The 22,384-nt window shown below is 39.8% G+C and overlaps 1 protein-coding gene across 2 annotated transcripts in view; it reads left to right on the top strand.

Moving 5' to 3' along the window:
* CLSTN2 (calsyntenin 2) overlaps positions 1-22,384 on the top strand; it is a 324,024-nt gene that overhangs the window by 109,999 nt on the left and 191,641 nt on the right. For both annotated transcript variants that reach the window (XM_059478862.1, XM_059478861.1), the window contains exon 2: positions 18,155-18,277. In XM_059478862.1, the coding sequence (XP_059334845.1) occupies positions 18,155-18,277 (123 nt within the window). The remainder of the gene's footprint in view (positions 1-18,154; positions 18,278-22,384) is intronic.

Below are 22,384 nucleotides of genomic sequence, written 5' to 3'. Positions count from 1 at the left end.
GTCACACTTGTCTAGAGATGAGATTTCATCCCTCTGCTGATTTGCATCTCCCTGTTGTTTCATTCCATGCTAATTGCTATTCTGTATTTCACTTCTGTGACCTGTCTGTGCCTTATCTGTCACTTTTGAAGCTTGCAGTTGCTACACATTATTAAGGCAAATTATATCATAAATGACATCTTAATAGATATTTTCCTCATAGTGACACAACTCTACTCTTTCATATTGGTAAAAAAACCATATGAGTGGACAAGTCTCTATGCTTTTAATCTTTTGTTATGTAAAAGGATGCTAAAATTGAAATGAAAAAAAAAAAGTAACTGAAAATATTGATGTAAAAAGGAAGAAAGAAAAAAGTAAACACACTGTGATCAATACCAGAAACAGACAAGGGTAAGTGAATCCAAACACTGACAGATGTACAGGGATAAAGTTAACTGTTTTTGCCATCTAGAAAACAAAAAAAAACCCTAAATCTAAAACCTCTAATACAGAAAAAAAAAAACAAAAAAACCAAAAAAACCACCACCCACAAAAAAAAAAAAAAAAAAAAAAAAAAAAAAAAAAAAAACAAGCAGAAAGCACCCCAACCTGTGAGCCTTGTGAACACTTGGGTTGTTCCTTGGAGCTGAACCCTGTCCTGGCCATGTGCCGTCACCCATAATCTCTGTGTAAAAAGAACTTTCATTTTAACCTTGTTTGGTTCAGAAAGAAAATCAGTTATACATGTTCATGCTGAGGCTGTCATGGGAGGAGTTTGAAACCACTGCATTTGAAACTGATGATTAGAACCTTTGTTTTTCATAATGATCTTTCAATTGCAATCAGCACAAGATGACCACAGAATAAACCCAAAAGAACGATCAGGAGCTGGAAGAATACACACTGAAAAGTTAATTTATTTATACACCTTGGGTCTTACTGGGATTAATTCACAAAAGATTCTTCAATCCTATCTCCTAGCTGTGTGCAAACATGACCAAGGCAGGTTATTGGCCTAAAACTGGAATAATCTCATTGATGTCTGTGATACTATTTCAGATTGCTCTGTTACAGTTATGATGTGGAATTTTGTGATGCTGTTTGTTGCACAGAAGCTTTCTGTATCTGCACAATTCACCAGATATTTCTCACATCCTCCAAAAGAAATCAATTTCCCAGCAAGGGAAGGTGTGGGAGGCTGGCACTGTTGTACATTTTTTTGGGTGTCTTTGTCTGGGGGTGATGCTGGTATGAGACAGTGGCTACACAAACCCAGGATCCAGTGAAGCTGTTGGAGTAGAGCTGATTTACATTGATTTCAGTGTCCATCAAATTATGACTTGTGTAGGTTCTTGTCCTTCTTCTGATAAAAAAGCTTGAGTAATGAACCTGGCCACAGCATTTCTCTATAGAATATGACTGATTTAAAAAAAAAACTACACAAATGAAACCACTGATATGAGTATTTTTAAAAACAAATACGTCCTCCCCTTCCTAAAATTCAATGATTATAATATATTTGACATGACATTCATTTTCTGTCTCTAAAGTGGTTTTTTGGACAGAGTCCATCATTCAGTGGCAAAGACTAGAAGCTGCCAGGGCAGAGATGAGTTGCCTTTTCCCTCAGCCCTTTGTTCTCAGATTTTGCAGGTAACTGGCAGATCTGTCTCCCCAGAAAGACAGGACCTCTGCACATACAAATGCTGGCATTGCATTGTACTGCTACAAAAGCAGAAAACTTTCCTCTGGCAATGCTTTTCCTGCAAAGCCTGGACACTGCTCAAGTTGCTTCTGCTCTGCTAAGCTTTCTGAGTAGGCTCGAGCCTAAAAGCTGTGCTTAACAAAAATCACTACAGCTTTGATCCATGGAGAAGGAAAGGAAAAAGTCTCAACCAGCTCCCTCCTGCTTCACCCCAATGCTAGACTGCGGAATGTTGGTGGGCTCTGAGCTGCAGTGATGGGTTGTGGTCCAGGGCAGGAAATGAGTAAAGCAGCTGAGACTTTGTGGGGAGGTCTTGTCAAAAGTGATGCACTGAGCTGAAGGTCTGGACTGGGTCAGGAGCTCATTCCCAGTGGGATGCCAAGGTCCAGCCTCAGGGGAGCAGAGTTATTTGTCAAAAACCTGGGGCAAAAGGTAATGCAGAGGGCTGTCAGCCATGCAGTTCTACTCTACCCCTGAAGTATGGCAAACTGTGGAGCTCATAGTGATTATATACTTGTTACCTTTAATTCAGCTGCTTAAATTCTTGTTTAACTTGTTATACCGGGGTGAATGTGACTTGTGTGATAATCATAACATTTTCTTTTTTATTCAGTTTTAATTTTAGCAAGGAACTGTAGGGGGCTAGAACATGAAGGTAGTATAGAAAGTAATCTTACCCCCTAAAGAGTTGTGGCTGGGTTAATTATTAAGGATTCGGAGCTGGCCTGATGTTAACAGGTCAGAGCTGTAACCAATAAGAAGAGTGTTATAAAAGAGTGGATTGGTTGGTTGAGGGGAACTGGAATCAGTTGGCAGCTGTGAGGACAAGGAAGAGGCAGTGCCTAGGGGAGCTGACGACAAGAAACATCAAGGAGGTACAAAAAACTCTAGTGATATGGAAACTTTGCAATGTAATGATAATAAAACTGTTGTAATATAATGACAACAAGGAACAGTGAAAGGAAAACTTGGTGCTGTTGTGAGGTAGGAGGGAGCAGATAAAATATTCGGTTAGCATGACACTTATTTGTGATATTGCTTAACTAATAAGGGCCATACCAAGCAAATTCAGTGACTTTTTTCCCGTGTTGCCCCTCACAGTGATACAAGCATGTTTTTACACTTTGTTATGCAAATGTGCAGTGTAGCATCAATGGTAAGACTGATGAAAATATGTGCAGCATTTGTTAGGGCAGCTTGCTTGTCATCATTTCCCTCTGTCATCTGCATCTCATTAAAATGTATGAGCACGTTAAACACATTGGGATAACAGTGGGTGTGTGTGTGTCTGGGAGGGGCAGTGGCTCCCAGGCCATGTCTTGCACTGTTCCCTGTGTGTATGGCAGTGGCTCCCAGGCCACTTTCTGCACTGTTCCCTGTGTGTGACAGTGGCTCCCAGGCCACGTTCTGCACTGTTCCCTGTGTGTGACAGTGGCTCCCAGGCCATGTTCTGCACTGTTCCCTGTGTGTGACAGTGGCTCCCAGGCCACGTCCTGCACAGCTCCATGTGTATGGCAGTGGCTCCCAGGCCACTTTCTGCACTGTTCCCTGTGTGTGACAGTGGCTCCCAGGCCACGTTCTGCACTGTTCCCTGTGTATGGCAGTGGCTCCCAGGCCATGTCCTGCGCAGTTCCCTGTGTATGGCAGTGGCTCCCAGGCCATGTTCTGCACAGCTCCATGTGTGTGACAGTGGCTCCCAGGCCATGTTCTGCACTGTTCCCTGTGTATGGCAGTGGCTCCCAGGCCATGTTCTGCACAGTTCCCTGTGTGTGACAGTGGCTCCCAGGCCATGTTCTGCACTGTTCCCTGTGTGTGGCAGTGGCTCCCAGGCCATGTCCTGCACAGCTCCATGTGTATGGCAGTGGCTCCCAGGCCATGTCCTGCACAGTTCCCTGTGTGTGTGACAGTGGCTCCCAGGCCATGTCCTGCACAGTTCCCTGTGTGTGTGACAGTGGCTCCCAGGCCACGTTCTGCACTGTTCCCTGTGTGTGGCAGTGGCTCCCAGGCCACGTTCTGCACTGTTCCCTGTGTGTGGCAGTGGCTCCCAAGCCATGTTCTGCAGAACCTTTCAGCTCCCCCACGTGTGGGCCCTGCTGTTTCTCCTGCGCTGTCTGAGCTCGTATCAGGCCCCAGCTGCTGGTACTGGGGGAGCTTCAGGGGTACCCTTGATGTAAAGGCACTCCAAGTCCTGCTTTGAAAGGGAAGGTGCTTTTGAAGGGTTGCCAAGCCCTGCTCAATTCTGTGTCCCTTTTCCTCCTTTGTCTGTGGGGACTGGCCATATATGAGAGCAGTCAAACACAATTGGCCCCTCTGCCTGTTCCTGCTGAACCAGGCCAGGCCTCTGACGCTTGCCAGGCAGGTGACTTTTATTATTTATTACTGACACAAATAACAGAAAATACTTTTTTTCCCCCCCAAAGGCAAGTTAGTCTGGATTTTTAGGCAGTTTTCTTTTTACACCCCTGCCTCTTTAATCTCTGCTATAGCAGTAAAGGTTGATAAGCAGTGTTGAAGATGTGCTGATGTAAACTCAGCCAATTGCCAAATTGCTGCATCAGCCTTGTTAAATTCATGTTTACATGATTATGGGGTGTCATTTCTGCATTTATGTTGCTGCAGGCACTTTCCTGTTCTCCCAAGTGTGATGCAAACATTGAAGGAGTTCTGCTGTCTCTTGTTGCATTTTAATATACAACAATTTTAGTGTTTTTAAGTGTGATCTTGAATGAATGAACTTTCAAAGTCAAAAAACCTGGAGCTGTGTGGGATTATTTTGGGTTTTATCCAGGACAGGCTCGGGGCTGTTACAAGTGTGCTTTTAGATCAGATAAAACTTGTGAATGTTGTACAGTTCAGATGAGGACGTGACTGGTCCAGACCTTTTAGCTATTACACAGGAGGTCATAAATGCAAGGCGAGGTCTTTAGAACTTTCATTTATTTACAAAATGCACATAAATAAATAAGCCTATAACTGTGATTTAATTCATTCCTTCTATCATCCTTTCAAGCATTGGTCTCTCCAAATCAGGCAATAAGCAACTGTCAGTGTTGTCTCCTGAAATTTACTTAGTTTTTGCCTTCCCACTTACAATATAATGTAATTTCTGCATTTAAATAACTTCAGGCAGTTTTTTCTGCATCTTGGATGACTTGTTTAGTGGAGATCTTTGATTTGGCAGGAAAGGAAAGTGGTCTTTCCTTTCCAAACAGCCCCCACTGTTTGGGTTCTGCCACAGCTGCCTGGGCTGCACAGGCTGATGGAGAAGGTTCTCACCAGGCTGGGGACTGCACAGATTGTCCCATCTTGGTCCCTTTTGGTGTCACGCAGAGTAGATGCTTGGTCACTGATGAGGTGCAGCTGGGGTCATCAAAGCTTGACTTGTATTGAGGTGTGTCTGGTTTGGTGTTTTATGTGTGCCTGCTCTCCAGCTGTACTCATTCCTTCCATGTATTTTCTATTTAACATGCCATATTTCTTATATCATAACCTCCAGTTTTGGAGCCAGAACCTCTTCTTGGGCATGTCAAAAGGAAGAGCTGAACAATTTTCTATTAGCAACTCAAATTTTGTGAGGGCCAAACGTCCTTTGAAAATACTATTGAATATATCCAGTTCAATCAATGGATGAAGAGATTCTGATTATCAGCAATTATTTCTGGTGAAAGGAGCCTCAAAAGCAGAGTATCCAGAGAGCTCTTACTTAAAATTGGAACATAGAAATTGGCTGGAGTAGTTGCTTTAGGAAGCACAGAAAACAAGTTCTCCTTCATGTTACACACACTTTCAAGTAATCACTGGCTATCACCAGGGTGACTTTTTGCAATACAAAAAACAATTATTTTTTTGGTCAGATCTGAAATACTAGGAAAAATTGAGGTCCAAGTTTATTTCTTGAAAATATGTCCAGGAGCTTTAACCTTTTCTTCAGATTTCATAGGAATTATTTATATAGTTGTATATTTTTATGCCCAAACCTAGTTTTTTAACCAGGTTGTAAAAAATATCAGAAATGTGACTTTAGTCAGCTATTTCTTTGACAGCAGCCCCAAAAATTAATGTAGCAAGCTAGCAGAGCCTTTTTTATTTTTATTGAGGTTTTTTAAAATGAAAACTTGGTTGCAATCTCCTTTCAAAATTCTGTTGCTTGCTCAAATGCAGATATTATGTGCATAATGAGGGGTAAAACTGACAGGACATGTCTGTCACTGGAGTAATGAATATTAAATGATCAGTTTGAAATGAATGAACTGTAAAATATATAATTATCATTCAGTGTTCCATGCCTTTCACAATAAAAAGCATGAAATGAAATTTGAAGTAAAATGTGTTCCATCTGCAGTAGTGTAGGACAAAAGCTGAGATGTCACAGGCCAAAATCACTCATATTAGCAATTCATAGAGGTGGTTGGTAATTAGGGACCAAGTGATGAGGGGAAATAGTGTTTGATATTTAGTCACAAGACTTAACCAATTAACTAAAAAAACCCAAATGGGTGGAAGATGCAATTTCATTTTTCGTCCATCAGTCAGTCTTTTGTTTGACAGATGAGTTTTTCTGCACTCGCCAGAGCCCTGGGAACTCTTTTTACAGGAGACAGCAGTAATTAGGAAAAGATCAATGTAATTATCAGGGAATACTAATAAGCAAGGAATGGAAGTTTAGCTGTTTATGAAATTGGACAGACAGAAATTATTTAATTTGTATACCTAAAGAAGGTATATTATGTAAGTACTATTATCTAGCTCTTGTGAGCAATTAATTATTCCAGTATTATATAGTACCTGTTTTGGAGGGAAATGTACTGGTTGCATATAGTGTTCCAGTGTTTCTCAAAACAGATATTTTCTCCAAATGTGTATTTTCATTTTTGGAGAAGAAACACAGCTAAGTTGTCACCTCCTGTGAAAAATGCGTGTATTTTATGATTGGCTTTTTGCAAATATTAAAATGAATATTATATGTGTTAGAAAGTGATGCTGTATTAATTCTCTTAAGTACTGCATTAAATATAGTTTTAGGTTATAAAAAGTTTTAAAATAGAAACTATGCTATGTAGGATACGTTTTTAAAGAAAGGACTCTCAGTGAGATAGCAGCCACAGGATTCAGGACACCTGAATCTTTCAGAGAAAAAGAATTTATTGCCCCATTATCAGAAGAAACAAACTTCCTGCCTTGAAGGTGTTGTCAGGATTCAGAGGAAGAAGTTGATGATGACCAGACAGAATCCTGTGTTTGAATGGAATTTATGCATCATGTATGAAGTGTATGAATATGCAATAGGCTGTTGTTTTTAATGGTTAATCCTTTAATATAAGTCCTTTTTTGGGCTCTTGCTGCCCCGTAAAAGGTACCCGAACATCTGTAACTCTTTGTCTCATATTGTCCTAATTGAAATTGTTCAAATTATTATTACTCTATATTAATAAAATGGTTATAAAAATAGTACTATTAAACTTTTAAAATTTTAAAAACAAGTGATTGGTGTTTTTCACACAGGGTACCTGGGCAAGGCTTACCAATCTTCCTACCTATACAAAACCATACAGTAAAACCTCCTCCTCATTCAGGTGGTCTCCAGGTTTACCTTCCTTTACTTGGACATCTTCTTCCTCACCTGTTTATACTGTCAGGCTAACCTGAGAGGGACAGTTGTACAGGGAGGTTCCTTGGAGTCAAGATTTAAGAGAGCTGGAAAGTTTTTGTGGAATTTGATAGTTTGTTCTCATTCCTAAAGAGGCTATAACACAGTAAAACATCTTGGTGCTGTCATTGGATCCATATGGAGACAAGAATGTGTTAATTGTTGGTGCAAGGATGTGGTCCAGCTCTGACTGGAGCTCTGGGAACTCTGACTCCTAATGCCGGCAAATTGTGCCACACTTTCACCCCAAGCTCCGCCTGTACTCAGCATTTGTTACATAAATGCATAAATGTGGGTAGGAGGAAAGAGTAGTTGCTAATGTAAGAATTGCATTTTAAAACTTAGCTGTTGGCAGTATAATTTCTATGTAAATAGACTGATATGTTTCAAAACACTCAGGAATTAGGAGACACTTGAGGATGTTAATGAAAGAAAAAAAAATTAGAGCCTATTTCCAGGTTGAAATCCAAAAAAAAAAGATGTGAGGGAGTTTTGAGGGAAGAGTAAACCATTCAAATAGGATCAGTGATAATTTTAGGTTTAAGTCTATAGAAAATGTACTGAGAGAAAAGACTGCCTTGGAGAAAATAAAGACTGCATTGATAATGAGAAGGTGCATAAAAATAAATTAAATTAAGCATTTTGTTATAAGTCAGAGCTGTTTATAATCAGAAACAGCATCAAAGCTTAAAAACATATTTCTTTCAGGCAGTTCCTAGGTCTAGACTCAGCTGTTAAAAGAAAACAAATGCAGTGGAAAAAATTAAACTGTAGGTAGAATATGTCTGAAGAATGCAGAGTAGTTGTGAAAAGGAGGGTGTCAATGTGTTCACTGTATGGATTCCATAGCTCATGGAATTCAGGCATTCTGTGCCTTGGAGAGCTGAAACACAGAGGTCTTGACTCTTACAATGTCTGGAACAGCCACATTCCCATTGATTTTGGGGGGTAGACAGATCATTATTTGTTTTGAAGTGTATAGAAGCTTCAGTCAGGACTGCAAACTAATAAGAGCTGTTGTATGAAAGTGCAAAGAAGTTGGGCTCTGTCCCAAAAACCAAGAACAGCAGTTCTTCAGAGTCTGTCAGAAATGACCACCATGGATAGAGCTGCACAGAATGGAACCAAGGCAGGAGACGCTCCAGTGTTCCCTTTGTTCTGCCTGTGTGTCATTTACTGCATTCCTGCTTTCTGCTGGGACTGAGAAGGGCAACGCAGGGGTCTGAGGATGAGGGAAGAGAGGAGGATCTGACTCCATCTTTCAGAAGGCTTGATTTATTATTTCATGATATATATTAAAACTATACTAAAAGAATAGAAGAAAGGATTTCATCACAAGGCTAGCTAAGAACAGAAAAAGAAGGAATGAATAACAAAGGCTTGTGGCTTGACTCTCTGTCCGAGCCAGCTGTGATTGGCCATTAATTAGAAACAACCACATGAGACCAATCACAGATGCACCTGTTGCATTCCACAGCAGCAGATAACCATTGTTTACATTTTGTTCCTGAGGCCTTTCAGCTTTTCAGGAGGAAAAATCCAAAAGAAAAGATTTTTCATAAAAGATGTCTGTGACACAACACCATCAGCTGACACCTGCCTGGTGCACTGATGGTAGGAAAACTTATGCAATCCTTGTTTTATTAATGTGTGGGACCGTGTGAGAAATGCCATTTAAAGGTATATTATGAGAGATGTGGAGTGAGGATGGAAAGTCAGTTAATAGATTTATTTTGAGTTACATTTTGACTTACGACATCTGAACACAAAATAAATCCTTGCAAATGGACTTCCTGTGGTGCTTCTCTGTGGTGCCCTTCTGCCTGCATTACTGGTTTGACACTTTGTGGTTTATCTGTGGGCTTGGTCCATGGCTGTTGGACTGGCTGTGATGAGCCTGTGCCTGGCATGGAACAGAGCTGTGCCACCCTACCTGAGAACAGTGGATGTGACACCTGCAGTCCCCCTGTGCACTGCCCTTAATGCACAAATGGTGCAAGACTATCAGAGCATACGCACTCAAAAGGGTTCTCATGCCCCCAGCTCTGGATTTCTGTGCATTTTCACATCTCTGTCTTGACCTTTCAGCTTCATGAGCCTTTGCCTATACACAAATGTGCCTAGAATTTATCAGTCTCTCTCAGTTTCTTGCACTCTTCCTATTATCCGCTCTTAAAGAATTGGAGTTTCTTGGTTTTCATCAGGGAATAAAGTATCTCTTCTGTAGTGCAGTCACAATTTCAAAACCAACATAGTTCATTTAGAAGGAGGGGTGGCCGTATGGAAAAAAAAAAGATGAGTAGCTTCTTTCAAGATCTGCTGGATGAAGTAGAGGACAGGTAATTTGCAGCAACACCTGTCCTATACATGATCAGCTTCTCTCCACTGCAATATCCTTCAGCCCCTGCTGCATGGCAATCTGTAATTTTAAACAAATAATGAAAACATAACCATCAATACTTTCTTCTATTAAAAAAAAAAAAACAAAAAAACAGAAACCACTGACTCCTTTAAAATCCATGGCATTAGGATGTATCTATCACAATTCCCAAGATTTCCAAATGTGTAGGCTCATATGTAGGAGCATAGGATTTCAGTGAGATTAAATTTGTACACTGAAATAGCACTCAAATCTGTGCTATCAAAAAAGTGTGGCATGAAATTTTATAAAGGCTACCATTTTTAAAGCCTTTTTTCATTTATTTTAGCCTCATAATAGGGGTTTTAACTTGGAATTTTTCAAAATACTGTTCTCAGCTACAGAGTATTGCTGAAACTCTTGAGACAAAATTGCATAAAGCCTGAGGTACCTTACTATCCTTTCTTAAAGCTTCAACTCAAGGTACTATTTAGAAAGGAAAATGTGCTAATCTGAATTATAAGGTGTTGAAAAGCCTTTGAAAATCTGCTCAGCCAGTGTTAAAATGTCTTGAGTTCGTTAGCATCTGCAATGTTCACTTTAGAGATATCATAACTCTAGGAGTTATTCATAGGAGAAATAGCAGCAATTGGAAGGCCCTAGTTTTGGTATTTCAGGCAGTAAGGGAGGTATTACAGATGCAAATGTTCTTTTCTTCAGTTAAACAGGGCATCCTGCAGCTCCTCACTGAGGTCTGTCTTTGGTGCTTTTCGGGGATTGCTCTTGCTTTTTTGCACAACCACTGCATTTGATTTCTTTTGCTTCCTATGAAAACACACTGTCATGATAAAAAATGTTCACTGGGGATCTGTGTGTTCCTCAGAATTACGTGAAATATTGGAATATTTGCAATGCATTGATGTCCAGTCAGTGAAGCAGTGCTGGGAGCCCTGGTCAGCTCTGACAGAACCTTTCAGAGCTCACTCCATTCTTGTTTATTTAAGGAATAAGGACAAGAGTCAGGTTGAGTTAAAATGCCTGCTGTTAATGCTCATAATGGAAAAATAAATCCATTTTCTGAACAACTTTCACCCCACATGAAAGACATAATGTGTGTAAGACTGGGGCAGCTTCATACAGTGAGCGTGGAGTTATTAAATAGCAAAGGAAGTGAAATTAAATGATAGAAGGATTAAATATTGTGCATCTCAAGCTTTTATGTCTTTTTAAATGAGAATGAAGCTGTTCATGAGGAATCCATGTTGAATTGAAGATCAGCATTGATAAGCAAGATAAGTGAAATGCTTTTTGAGTGCAAGTAAATACCTAGGAAAACACCTTCTTTGTGAGTTTTTTGTGCCCTTGAAACATCAATGAAAACATTTTTAGATCATTGGTTACTTTCCCCAAGATTTTTCAGTGTGTAATTTTCATGTCTGAGGATGCAATCAATAAGTGTTGTTAATGTTCCTGTGGATAGCTGTGGGACAGACTAATCCCCTAATTCCAATTTTGTTCCTTAGATATGGGACAGGAACAGCTTCCTGCTCTTAGTGCTGAGGCATGGAGACTGGGAGCTCAGAATTCAGGTTTGAGTTCTCTGAGGTCTGTTACGGCAACTATCAGTAGATAAATTTATAAGGGCATGTTGATGAAGGAGTCGAAATGTCTTTAGTGTTAATTAAAATAACTTTGAAGCTTAAAGGCACTTCAAGGCCCAGAGACCACAACTGTGTGATCCATTCCCTAAAAGAGGGCGATGAGACAGGGTGTAAAGACAAATTCCTGCATGGATATGAAAATTCAATATGTGCTCTTCAGAAATAAGGATCAGAAGTAAAACATGCCGCTGAAAGTTTTACATCTCAGCATTGTCAGTGGAGTTCTACAAAATTTGTGGCTAGATTGTTTTTTCCTGAACAGCACAGGTTTGGGTTGAGCAAAGTATTCACAATGTTCCTGTTAAATGTGTAATATTCATTTCCTCAGTGTTAAGTTTCTCTCCCCCACTCACAAAAAACCCCAAAGAAACAGATTTACAAGAGAATTAATCATATTTATGGCTGCATAAGCATCTCAACATGTCGGAATAAGTACAGAGTATGTTATCTTACTTTAGAAATAGCCAACAGCAGTGAAATTACTGATGTTATCAAGTGTATTAGGCAAGGCATTTGGTGCTTTTGGTCAAATTAGTTTGTAATAAGAATTAGCTACTAACAAAAGAGTCTTCCTTTTCAAATGTTGTCCCTTTTTTTAATATAAGAACAAATTTTGTTGATGAGAACTGTCATTGTTGAAAGGCCTTCTCTTGGAGGCCAGAAAATGTGTTTATGGCAGGAAATTTGGTGCAGAATAGGTTTTGCTGTGCAGCAAAATCAAAGCAGCGCCAAGGTATCCACAGGAGCTCCACTGAGTAATTTAATGTTGCTGAGATGCACTGCCCATAAGGTGTTGCTCAGTTAAAATGTTCTCCAAAGAGTTCACATCTCATAATCACACATCATAAATCATATAAATTCTGCTTTAACTGATCTTAATGTCAAAACTCTTGTTGCCTTAATTGGGGCAGGATTTTCATGTTATTATTTTATGTAAAAGCACATAAAGCATTATAGTTTAAAGTTGTCTATCTAAAAATAAAGCCAGAACATAACTACTGGAATTTCAGTAATTCATGCAATGGCATCACAGGGAGAACGAAGTGTGTGGGACAGAATAAATTTCTTCTCTATAATTTGTCTTTGGCAAAGCATATAAAATGTGTTTTATATCAGAACCCTTCTGGAAAGTTTTCAGGGTTTTTGTAGGTAGGGAAACACAGTTCCTCCTGATAAAGCTACTCAATTTTTTTCCTAATGCTGAGACAGATTTAATCCTGTAAAATGCAAACATTTATTTACTTCTCCTACTTCACAGCCATTTTCAGTTTCCACTTTTTACTTAGTTTCTTTTTCCTCAAAAAGCATGCAAAAATCCAAGTTCTTGTTTTCTTTGCCTTCCAGAGGAAGTCTTAAATTCTTTCTCAAGCTCCAATCCTCATTTCTTTAGTGACCTAAGCCCCCAAATCTGCCTATCTTCTGAACATTTTTGTTCTTAGCTGCTACTTTATGAGATCTGGGATTTTGCTGCTGTCTTTGGTTTCTATTCCTGGCTCATTCTGGAAATCCAGGTTTCGATCTCAAGACATACCTTGGGGGAATTAAGGTCTCCTGTGTTATAAAGCTACACGTGCACAATACAGTCACATGGATGACCCTTGTGAGGAGGACTTGCTTAGTAAAACACAATCTCTGAAATACTTCAGTGTAGTGACATGCAGCCACCAGAAACTGGAGCTACTGGAGACTCCAGTGAATTTCTCTTCAAGGATATGAAATTTCAAAACTTCTCGCTTGTTTATCAAAGTGACCACAGCACGAGCCGCACTTGTGAGTCTAAATCATCTTCTGACCTCACCCTCTTTCAAGTTTCTCCTTCTTGGTCCAGAGCCCAGGGCTGTTAAAGAACAACTCACCGAAACTCAACAATGGACAAATTGTGGTTTTGGTTGCCGTTTCCTTTGGAACAGCTGGAAAGCCAGGCGGAGCTGTGTCCACTGCTGACCCCACAGGTGTCACTGTGGTGTTTCTCCAGGGAGGAGTGGCCACCAGGCCAGTGCTGCCCATGTCCAGGGGCTCTCCCAGCCAGGGGCATTGTGCCTTGCAGCTGTTCATCCCTGGGGAATGGGATCTCCCTGCAGGGCTGGAGCAGCAGGCCTTGCTGTTCTAGGGGGGGGCTTGCAGCAGGTTCAGTCTGACATTCTGCAGCAGTCAGATTGAATTCTGCTGCAGATTGAAGCAGCAGAGAGTCAGATTGAAGTCTGACATTCTGCAGCAGTCAGTAATGGGATTTCCTGCGTGCCTCAAAGGCTTCCTGTGTTAGTGTTGAGAAACACATAATCACAGGAATGATTATATGCAGGTGCTTTTATTGAAGAGCTCTGGGTGTCAGGGGTACAAACCCAAATCTGACTTCGACATGGGTTTGGGATGAACATGTTTTTCTGTTCTATCGTTATATAACTTTCATGTTAATTATTAAACTTATATTGTTCTATTGCATACATAGATTTCAGCCAAGCATAGGCTCCTCATGGTCCCCCTCAAACTTCTAACATAGTTTCTCATGATTCTTCTTACGATTAACAATAATTATATTTAATTACAAAACAATCATCACATCTAACAATTATATAATTTAAGATATACTGCTTATGCAGGTGCAATTTCACATGATCTGGCAAACACGAAGCCTAACATTTTCAGAGTCTATTTTTAACATTTTTCCAGGGCCCCACTAAGTCTAGCTTCTTTCTAATTCCCCAAATTTTATGATTTTAAAACCTTTTACTGTCACCTGGGGACCCTCAGTTTGGGTGGTTCTGAGAGGAAGGCCTTTGACACCTACACAGGATTGCAGCAGGCTGAGCTGAAGATCATTAAGTCAGCAGATGAAAAGACTTAGAGCTGAAAGAGGTGGTAAGAAAGCCTAAATTTTCTGCCAGTTTTTCTGGAATTGACAACCTCTTTAAGCTATAGATGGGAGAACATATTATCAACACAATTAAATGGAAAATAAATCCATCGTGCTATTTAGAGGAGAAAAACAAAGAAAACATTTGCTTTCACAAAGCAATTCTTAACCATTACAATTTGCTACCTCAGGTTTTAGCTGCCTGAAGTTTAGAAAGCATCAGTTAAATCAACTGACAGTATTGAATCTGCCCTGGTGTCAGGAGTTAAACCTTCTAATAGTCACTTCTTTTCTTTTACAATTATTTTATAATGTGTTCTTTTTGCATCAGTGACATTTCCTAACTGATTTGAGTCAGGAACCATCTGAATTTTGCAAATACCATTGTAATGTGTCCCTTGTACACGTGCTGCTTCCCACCCACTCCTCCTCTCCCCACGCCCCAGCAAGTGTCTGTCTCAGAGAAAAGGTGGCTTTGCTCATGAGATGATGGCCTCATGCATTTTGTCCTTATTGTACTCCTATTACTATAATGCTTCTGCACTGACAAATGAAAGCCTGTAGAGTGGTTTCTGCAGTTAGTTGGTATGGTATGGTAACATTTTACCAGCCTTTAGGAGGGAGAGTATAAACAGCCCCCAGGCAGAACACCAGCTGTTCTGAACAACATCATCTCAGGATTAGAGATTTCTTAAATTGAAGCAAGTATCCAAAACAGTGCAAAAGGATCAATAATCTTCATGATGTGAAAATATTTGAAGAGACATCATCTGATGCAAAAGAATTGCCTTGCATTCCCAAAGAGCATGGATGTTTTCCATTTGTGAAATTTCCACACCACGGGTCACACAAAGCTTATATTGCCATAGCTTTTACATTTGGGGATGTATCTCCCAAATTCATCTCCAAGACAAGAGCTTGCAAATAATTTGATATATTATTTTATTTTGCTTTTGCTTTATTGTTCTTTTCCTCTTCCCAGCATGAGTCTCTAAGGTCTAAACTGCAGCATTTGTTCACAATGTACTTTTCTTTTCTTCCCCCCAATATAATTTAAGGAATGATGTTGCTGCCACTCATTTGACTGCTGTTATTGCTCGTTGGACACCAACTGGAGAAAGCTAAGGCTGGTAGAATTGCGCTCACTCTATTCTGAGAGTTCCTTAGGTAAAAGTGCCATCAAAGTATTTCCTAGGAATCATTAAGAAGAAAGTTTTGGTGCTTTTTTTATTTGCTTGTTTGGGTTTTTTGTTTGATTGTTTTTTTAAGCGCTCAGACCCTTAACAGGACCAGGAGGAATTAAAAGCATTTGGTACTAGAAATTTGAGTTGCATAAGGAGTTCCCTTTTCATGAGAGCTCCTGTTCACTCTCTCATTGTGGTTCAATTGCATTTGCCTGCAGTCAGGGGATGCCCTTTGGCTCAGTGCAGCCTGTGAGCCACACCTGAGTGTGCCACTGGAGCACACTGCTGTATCTGCATGCTCGGGCAATTCACATATTCCATTAACAAATAACAGAATACTTCAGCTGCCCTGCAAACCAGAATCCCAAATGCCATAAAAAGCTCTGAAATTGCATCCATCACTTCTCATTTTTCAACATCGACAAGACTTTTGGCCTTCATCTGTTATATAAACTCACCAATCTCTCCTCTGGCTGTACAGTCATTACAAGATAGAGATTTGAGATCCCCTGTTTTCCATTTCACCTTTCCCTGACATATCCCCAGTTTAATCTTCCTATTGCTTAGTTACTGCAAAAATGGGGAAAAACCAACTACTGTGAAGTTAAGTAGGTTTTCTTCTGAAAGAAGATCTATTGCAACATGGGAATGAACTCAGAGCTCTCAGATTAGTGCTGGAATATAAAATAATTCAGCTTTAGAAGGATCAGTCTCCCAAGTCAACAGTTTCCTAATGGTTAGACAAAGAAGCAACAAAGGAACAGAATGAACTTCAATTTGCCATAAATATATTTGTATGCTTTCCCAAATAGCCAGTGAAAAAATAATTTGCTAATTTGCTAATTGCCCACGTTTACCTGTGGCTAGAGCCCTGTGTTGTCTTGGTGGTTTTGCTGCTTTCTTCACAATTCGAGAAACTCGAATCTCATTGATGTCTGGGGGTTTTACAGAAGACAAGACAGGAAAGAGTTGAGGGTTATATGTGAAGATTTTGTTTGGTTTCATAATTATTTTATTTATTTATTTTTACATTTGGTTTCACTCTAAGTGTCAACTCTCCATCTTTGAGGTGGTTTCTGTTAACTCACCAAGTATTTTCCTCAGCATCTGGTACACACAGCTATATAATAGCTATAGAAATTACCTTGCATCTGAGTTTGCTGCAAATGGGGTAGATATTCCTTGGTGCAGTGCTCCCTCTTGCCTGGGGGAGTACATTCCTCAAACTGAAATTCATTTAGCTGTCACCATTGTATTCCTTATGTAGGAGTTCCAGTGACATAACATTCAGACTGTGCCTGCAGGAAGAAAGCTCAATTTATAACCACAGCAAAGCAAAGCCTCTTACATTTTTCCCCTTCCTTTTCATTTTGTGTCTTCATCCTTTGCAGTCAATAGGAGATGGATGGTGAGAGGGGTGTAAATGGAGAGGGTTCAGCAATAAGACAGTCTGATGGTGTAGTGTAGTCCCTCCTTAAAGTGTCTTTTTGTGTGATCTTCCTGTGTGCTTCAAGACCAGATATGCAAATGTTCAACAGGTGGATTTGAAGGACAGGTTTTCCCAGAAAAACTTCAGATCCCCTGGTTAAATTGTGAAGAAGTGCAAACTTTTATCTGTAATTAAAATGCAGATGTTTGTTTTCTCTGCAATGTACAAAACACAGAAGTAATTGTAGGTGTTGTTCCAAAAATACAAAGTGAGAAGGTGACCAAGAGTTGAGAGTTCTCACCCACCCTTCTGCTTTGTGTCTTGTCAAGTTGGGTTTCTCAGGATGCCCTTTCTCTTGTACCAGGGCTTTGCAACTGAAAGTAATTCCTGCAAAACTCTCTGAACCTAGTTAGGCTGACAGCTGAGAACACATCAAAAATATTTTGTGTGGGATCTCAGCACCTCAGGACTGAGGTGCAGAGGGACCGAGACCACCCTTGGGGGGCTCGGGAGTCCTGGAATGTTGCCAGAAGTGTCTGGTGGCTGCACTTTGATCCTGCACGGGAGACGACACCTGTGTGAGGATGGGAGGATTTCACTGGGGTAAATGGTGAAGGGATAAGTTAATTAGAGTGTGAGACACAGGGTTTAGGATTTTGGTACAGGGGGGTCTAAAGAAGTAAGATGGAGGAATTGGGGCGTGTCCTGTCCTTCTTCTTCTTCTTCTCGGCCTCCATCTTCTGTGGTGATGTTGGCACTTTGGGATTGGTTATTACTAAAAGTGCACTGGTTAATAAGGGTAAAAGGTATTGGGGAAAAATGATAAATATTGTACACGTAACTTTGAGTATAAAGATAGGTGACCGCCCCGGGGGCTCTCAGAGTGTGCTCATGGCTGGCTGCTGAGCAGATCTCTGTCGGGCCGAGAGAAAATCTTTTAGATAAACAATTAATAAACACCGAGACCAAGAAAAAACCTGAAGCCTCTTCTCGTCCTTTGAAGCGCGGGCTGTCCAAGGCACCCCGGGCATTTCCAGGTCACCCAAACAGCCGAGAAACCGACAATTTTGCAAATTGCCTTTTTATTTCAGTGTCTTAATTGGAGGGATGTCTGCAAGTGTTGGTTTTGTCATCACTGCAGTACAATGTGCATGTCATTTTTCTTTTATGTTTGAATGCTTATTGCAGTGTCTTTTGAGTAATTTGTTAGTGGCTTTTGAGTAATACCATTAATATTGGAAGTATATTAAATAATTTCTCTTCATAGATAAAATAAGCTGAATGGATATGAAACACAAACCAAATTAATTAGGCATGGTTTCTTCTTTTCTAGTGAATAAACACAAACCTTGGATTGAGACATCGTACCATGGAATCATAACTGAAAACAACGACACTGTGATTTTGGACCCTCCCCTAGTTGCTTTGGATAAAGATGCACCTGTTCCATTTGCAGGTAGGAATGTTCATGAGCAGCACCATTTGAGCCTGTGGACTGCATTTTGAATTTGAAAATTTTGAATTTCAATGATTTTGAATTATTGGCATTTGTAAGGAAGGAATTTCCAGTGTAATTTGAAGGTTGTGTCTGAGTACTCAGGACCTGACTGTTGGCCCACAGATCCTGAAATGAGGTGTTTCCTATACTGAACTTGTTGTGAAGCAGAACAGAATAAAGAGAATAATACAGCAGGCACCCACTATCAATATATTTTAATGAAAACACAATAATTACACAATTACACTTGAATTTGCTTTTATAGAAATTAATCATTGCAGTTGCCTGAAGTGATAATACATAATTAATTTTGTTCAGCAGTAAAAGCCCCTGCTTTCTCTCTTCCTGTTCTGCTCCCTGGCTATGGACAAAATGTGTGACAAATACTTAAAATTGCTCAAATCATATCTTACTGTGTAAGTACTTTTAGCTGTTGAAACTTTGACGGAAAATTTAATGGAGGTTTTGAACATTTTTGCTCAGGTTGCTGTATTGATAGATGTATGTCATAGACATTTTGTATGTCATTGCATTTACATTAAGTCTATTTTACCTGACACTTTTTCTGTCCTGAGTCCCTTAAACAGAATGTGAGACTTCTTCGTGTTGAGCAAGTTGTCTCTTAAATTCCCTCTTTCATTAAAAATAATTTTTGAAGAAAAGAGAGAATAGTAAAGCTTGATAGCTGTAAGATGGTGCAGTTGTTAAAAAGGTGGTATTGCTTAAGAATCTTCACCTTTTTTAAGGAAAGGGACTGGTAAAGGTGTTTGTTTTTAGGGAGTTGTCATGTTCAGGAAGCAGAAGTCCAAGTGCTTGTCCCAAACAGCATTTTACAGCATCCTGAAATAATTGTTCTCAGACACTTTTCCTAAATCTCACACTGGCATCAGCTCTTACCCTGCCATGCCAGAGCTCCCAAATGATTTTTACATATTCACCCCCATTTTAATATCAAGATTGATTGTTGCTCGTGGTGCCCAGTGATTCTTGGCTGCATGAAGATCAGTTCCTAGTGAAAAGATGTCCTTGTCATTTTTTCCCTCTATTCCTGTGTGTGTTCCATGTTAGATTTGGTTCTTTTGCTTGCATTCCCTTAGGATCCTTCCAGGGATGTTCATCACGTGCTGTTGTCACTGACCCTGCAAACTCTGCTCACTGGGAATTTGTTAGCCTAATTATTTTCTTCAGCTTTTACATTGGGAGAATCAACACATTTTTCATTAAATAGTGGTTTACTTTTTGTGTAGAAAATCATCCTTTGAAATACTGAACTTAGAATGGCATTTGTGATAAAGGTTACATTAGACAGTAGTTTTAATCTAGCTTCTCCATTTATTAATTCAATTTATATTGTGAGAAATATCTCCTTCTTACAAGGGTAAATACTTTCTGTGTATTCCCTGATACTAATAGTTTATTTCCTGATAATATTTGGCCTCATGATCTGCAGTCCAGGCATAGTATTATAGTACTGATGGAACCCTTCATTCCCTTGAAGGGCCTGCATTCCCTATGTTTTTGGAACAACCTCTATGCACTTTTTATAAAAACTCCTGTCTTTTTAAATTGTTGGAGGAACTTACTATTTCTGTTGTAGTTTTTTATTTAATATAATGTACTTTTATTTCCTAATATCATTAATTTATTAAAGGTTTTTATGGAAAATTAAATTTGCGTAATGTATTTAGTAGGAGAAAACTCAAACAGATACAAGTACAACATTAACAATATTCAGTAGCTGTACATGTAATAGTGTGGTAATGTGGAATGTCTTTTATGGCCATATTTTATTTGATTGTGGAAGTTGCAGTTATATAATGTATCAGTCTTCAAGTGTAAGAGAGAATCAGAGGCCCAACAGTTCTTTTGTCATCATCCTGGTACTGTTTTCAGTATTTTGTGTAACTGTTGGAGAAGGAAAAATTTCTAGTGCTTGGAAAGTTCTCCATGTTTGTTTGGTTGGTTGTTTTTTTTAATGGGCCCGGATTCAAGAATAAATCAGGGCAGTTTCTGATCTGTGCTGAAATGTCTGCTAAGATCTCCTTGAGCAAACTGTACTAAGACTAAATTTATGTGAATTCTTCCTCTGCAACAACCCTTGCAATAGTTTACAAGGTAAATAGTTGGCTCTTCCATCAGGATTTGTGTTACCTTATAAAAATAACCTTTTTTTCAGTAGAACCAGTGTGCATTTGACTTTAAAAACACACACAAAACCTATTGACAAAAGATCCCCTCCAACAAACCAAAACAAAACCCCAAATCTCAAACCAAACAATAAAGACAAAAACCCAGCTTCCATGTAGGCATTCAGTGCAGAGGGGCAGGAGTTCTACAGGACCAGGGAAACACCTATTTATTGAACGGAATTTTATCTACTAACTTACACTTACTTATTCCATATTTCTATGTTGTTAGTGAGGGTGAAGTTCTTTTGGAGGTGTGCTTAACTGAGTCCTTGTGTTTGCTCCTTGCTGCTTGCCCTGGTGTACAGGTAGTTCATGCATTTCATATTTTTCACCTGGGCAAATATTTTTTCACCAGGTAATTCCTTTGTTACTAAGAAGAACACTTAACTCTGTTAAGAGACATTTCCTATTCAGTGATTCTGATCTGCCCTTAGTGCTTTGATATGCTTTCTGTACCCATTCCTATGATCTCCTTTTTTTAATTTAAATGTTAGTACTCCAAACTTTAAATGGTGTGTTGGTTTTCACTTATGGAAACTTTAACTTTTTTCCTAATACCTCTGCCTTTTTTCATCACCATGCCTACAAAGCTAAGTCTGTCTACCCCTTCTAGGAGTGCACACATTATGGTGCACGTCAAACCTGAGTGGTCACAGGAGAAAATTACTGTAATCTGTGCTTTTTTCACCTCTATCTAATGTTAAACATCAAGGGTGATGACAGGAAAAATAGGAGTGTTCTGTGCAGTTACCTTCCTGACTGGTCTGTGTTTCCAGGAAGGAATAAGGGGAGACTAACAGGACTAAATGTGCCTGTGAAAATGCTGGCTGTCAAATGTGATCAGCTTTTTTCATAACTGGAGCACAAAGACTTTCACAAGACTGCAATGAATGGCTTTTCGTGTCTCTTTATCTAATGAATTTATTGTGAATAATTCAAGTATATGTAAAGTCCTGGTTCTTAAAATTATCATGGTGGAAGCATACCTCACTTTCTCTTTTTTATGCAATTGTATTTTTTGTCTCCTACTTTGGAAGGAAAGCTTGAAAATACCAGTATAAGCTTCTAAGTGTGAGAAGTTTCAGGATCAGCAGCTTTCCATATTTCAGTTTTTCATGCCCTGGCCCAAAAAAGATTTTCACAGACTGGTGTTGAAATTCAACTGACCTTTAAAATAACTAAACCCACCATGGCATCCTGGAGCCTTTTGCAGGGTATCAGAGACATTCCCTCCCCTTGGCCAAAAAATCCCCCCCCAGAAAATGAAGCCCTACAGAACCCACAAAGAAATTGCAACAGTTCAGGCTTAGGGGTGGTTTGGCTAGAAACAAGGTGGGATCTACTGAATCAGTTTGTCAGGATTCTGTCCCTCACAAAATGCTGTGAGATGGTGGATGGCTTTTGGAAGAGACATCTGCCTGCATTCCAACAACAGCAACCACATTTCATCAGCAATGCTGTGCAAAAACAGATCTGAAAGGAACTTCAGGATGTTGTCAGTCCATGCTCCTGCCCAAGCCAGGCCCCTTGTCATTCCTGAGAAAGAGTTTAAACACTTTCCTGTCCTAATCTTACAGATCTGGAGTGGCAGAGATGCAGCAGCTTCCCAGGGTGATCTGTTGCACACTTCACCACGTTCCTGGTGAAGTCGTGAAGTTTTCATGAAGCTTGGTCTGAACTTTCTGTACAGTGGTTTTAGCCCACTCCTTTTAGTCCTATCCACAAGGCAAAGCAGATTATTCTTTTTGTGCAGAAGCCTTTTATGTTACTCCCTAGAAGCACTGTGAGCATCCTGAACAGCCTGGTGTGGAGGGGGTTTCTGCTGCTCATGGTGTTTCCTGAAGCAGAAAAACAGGAGGTAACATTCAGGGCAGTG

This window comes from Ammospiza nelsoni, chromosome 10 (assembly GCF_027579445.1).
Source record: "Ammospiza nelsoni isolate bAmmNel1 chromosome 10, bAmmNel1.pri, whole genome shotgun sequence".
In the NCBI taxonomy this organism is placed as follows: Eukaryota; Metazoa; Chordata; class Aves; order Passeriformes; family Passerellidae; genus Ammospiza; species Ammospiza nelsoni.
The sequence above is the reverse complement of the archived record's forward strand: the minus strand, read 5'-3'. Positions and strand labels throughout refer to the sequence as shown.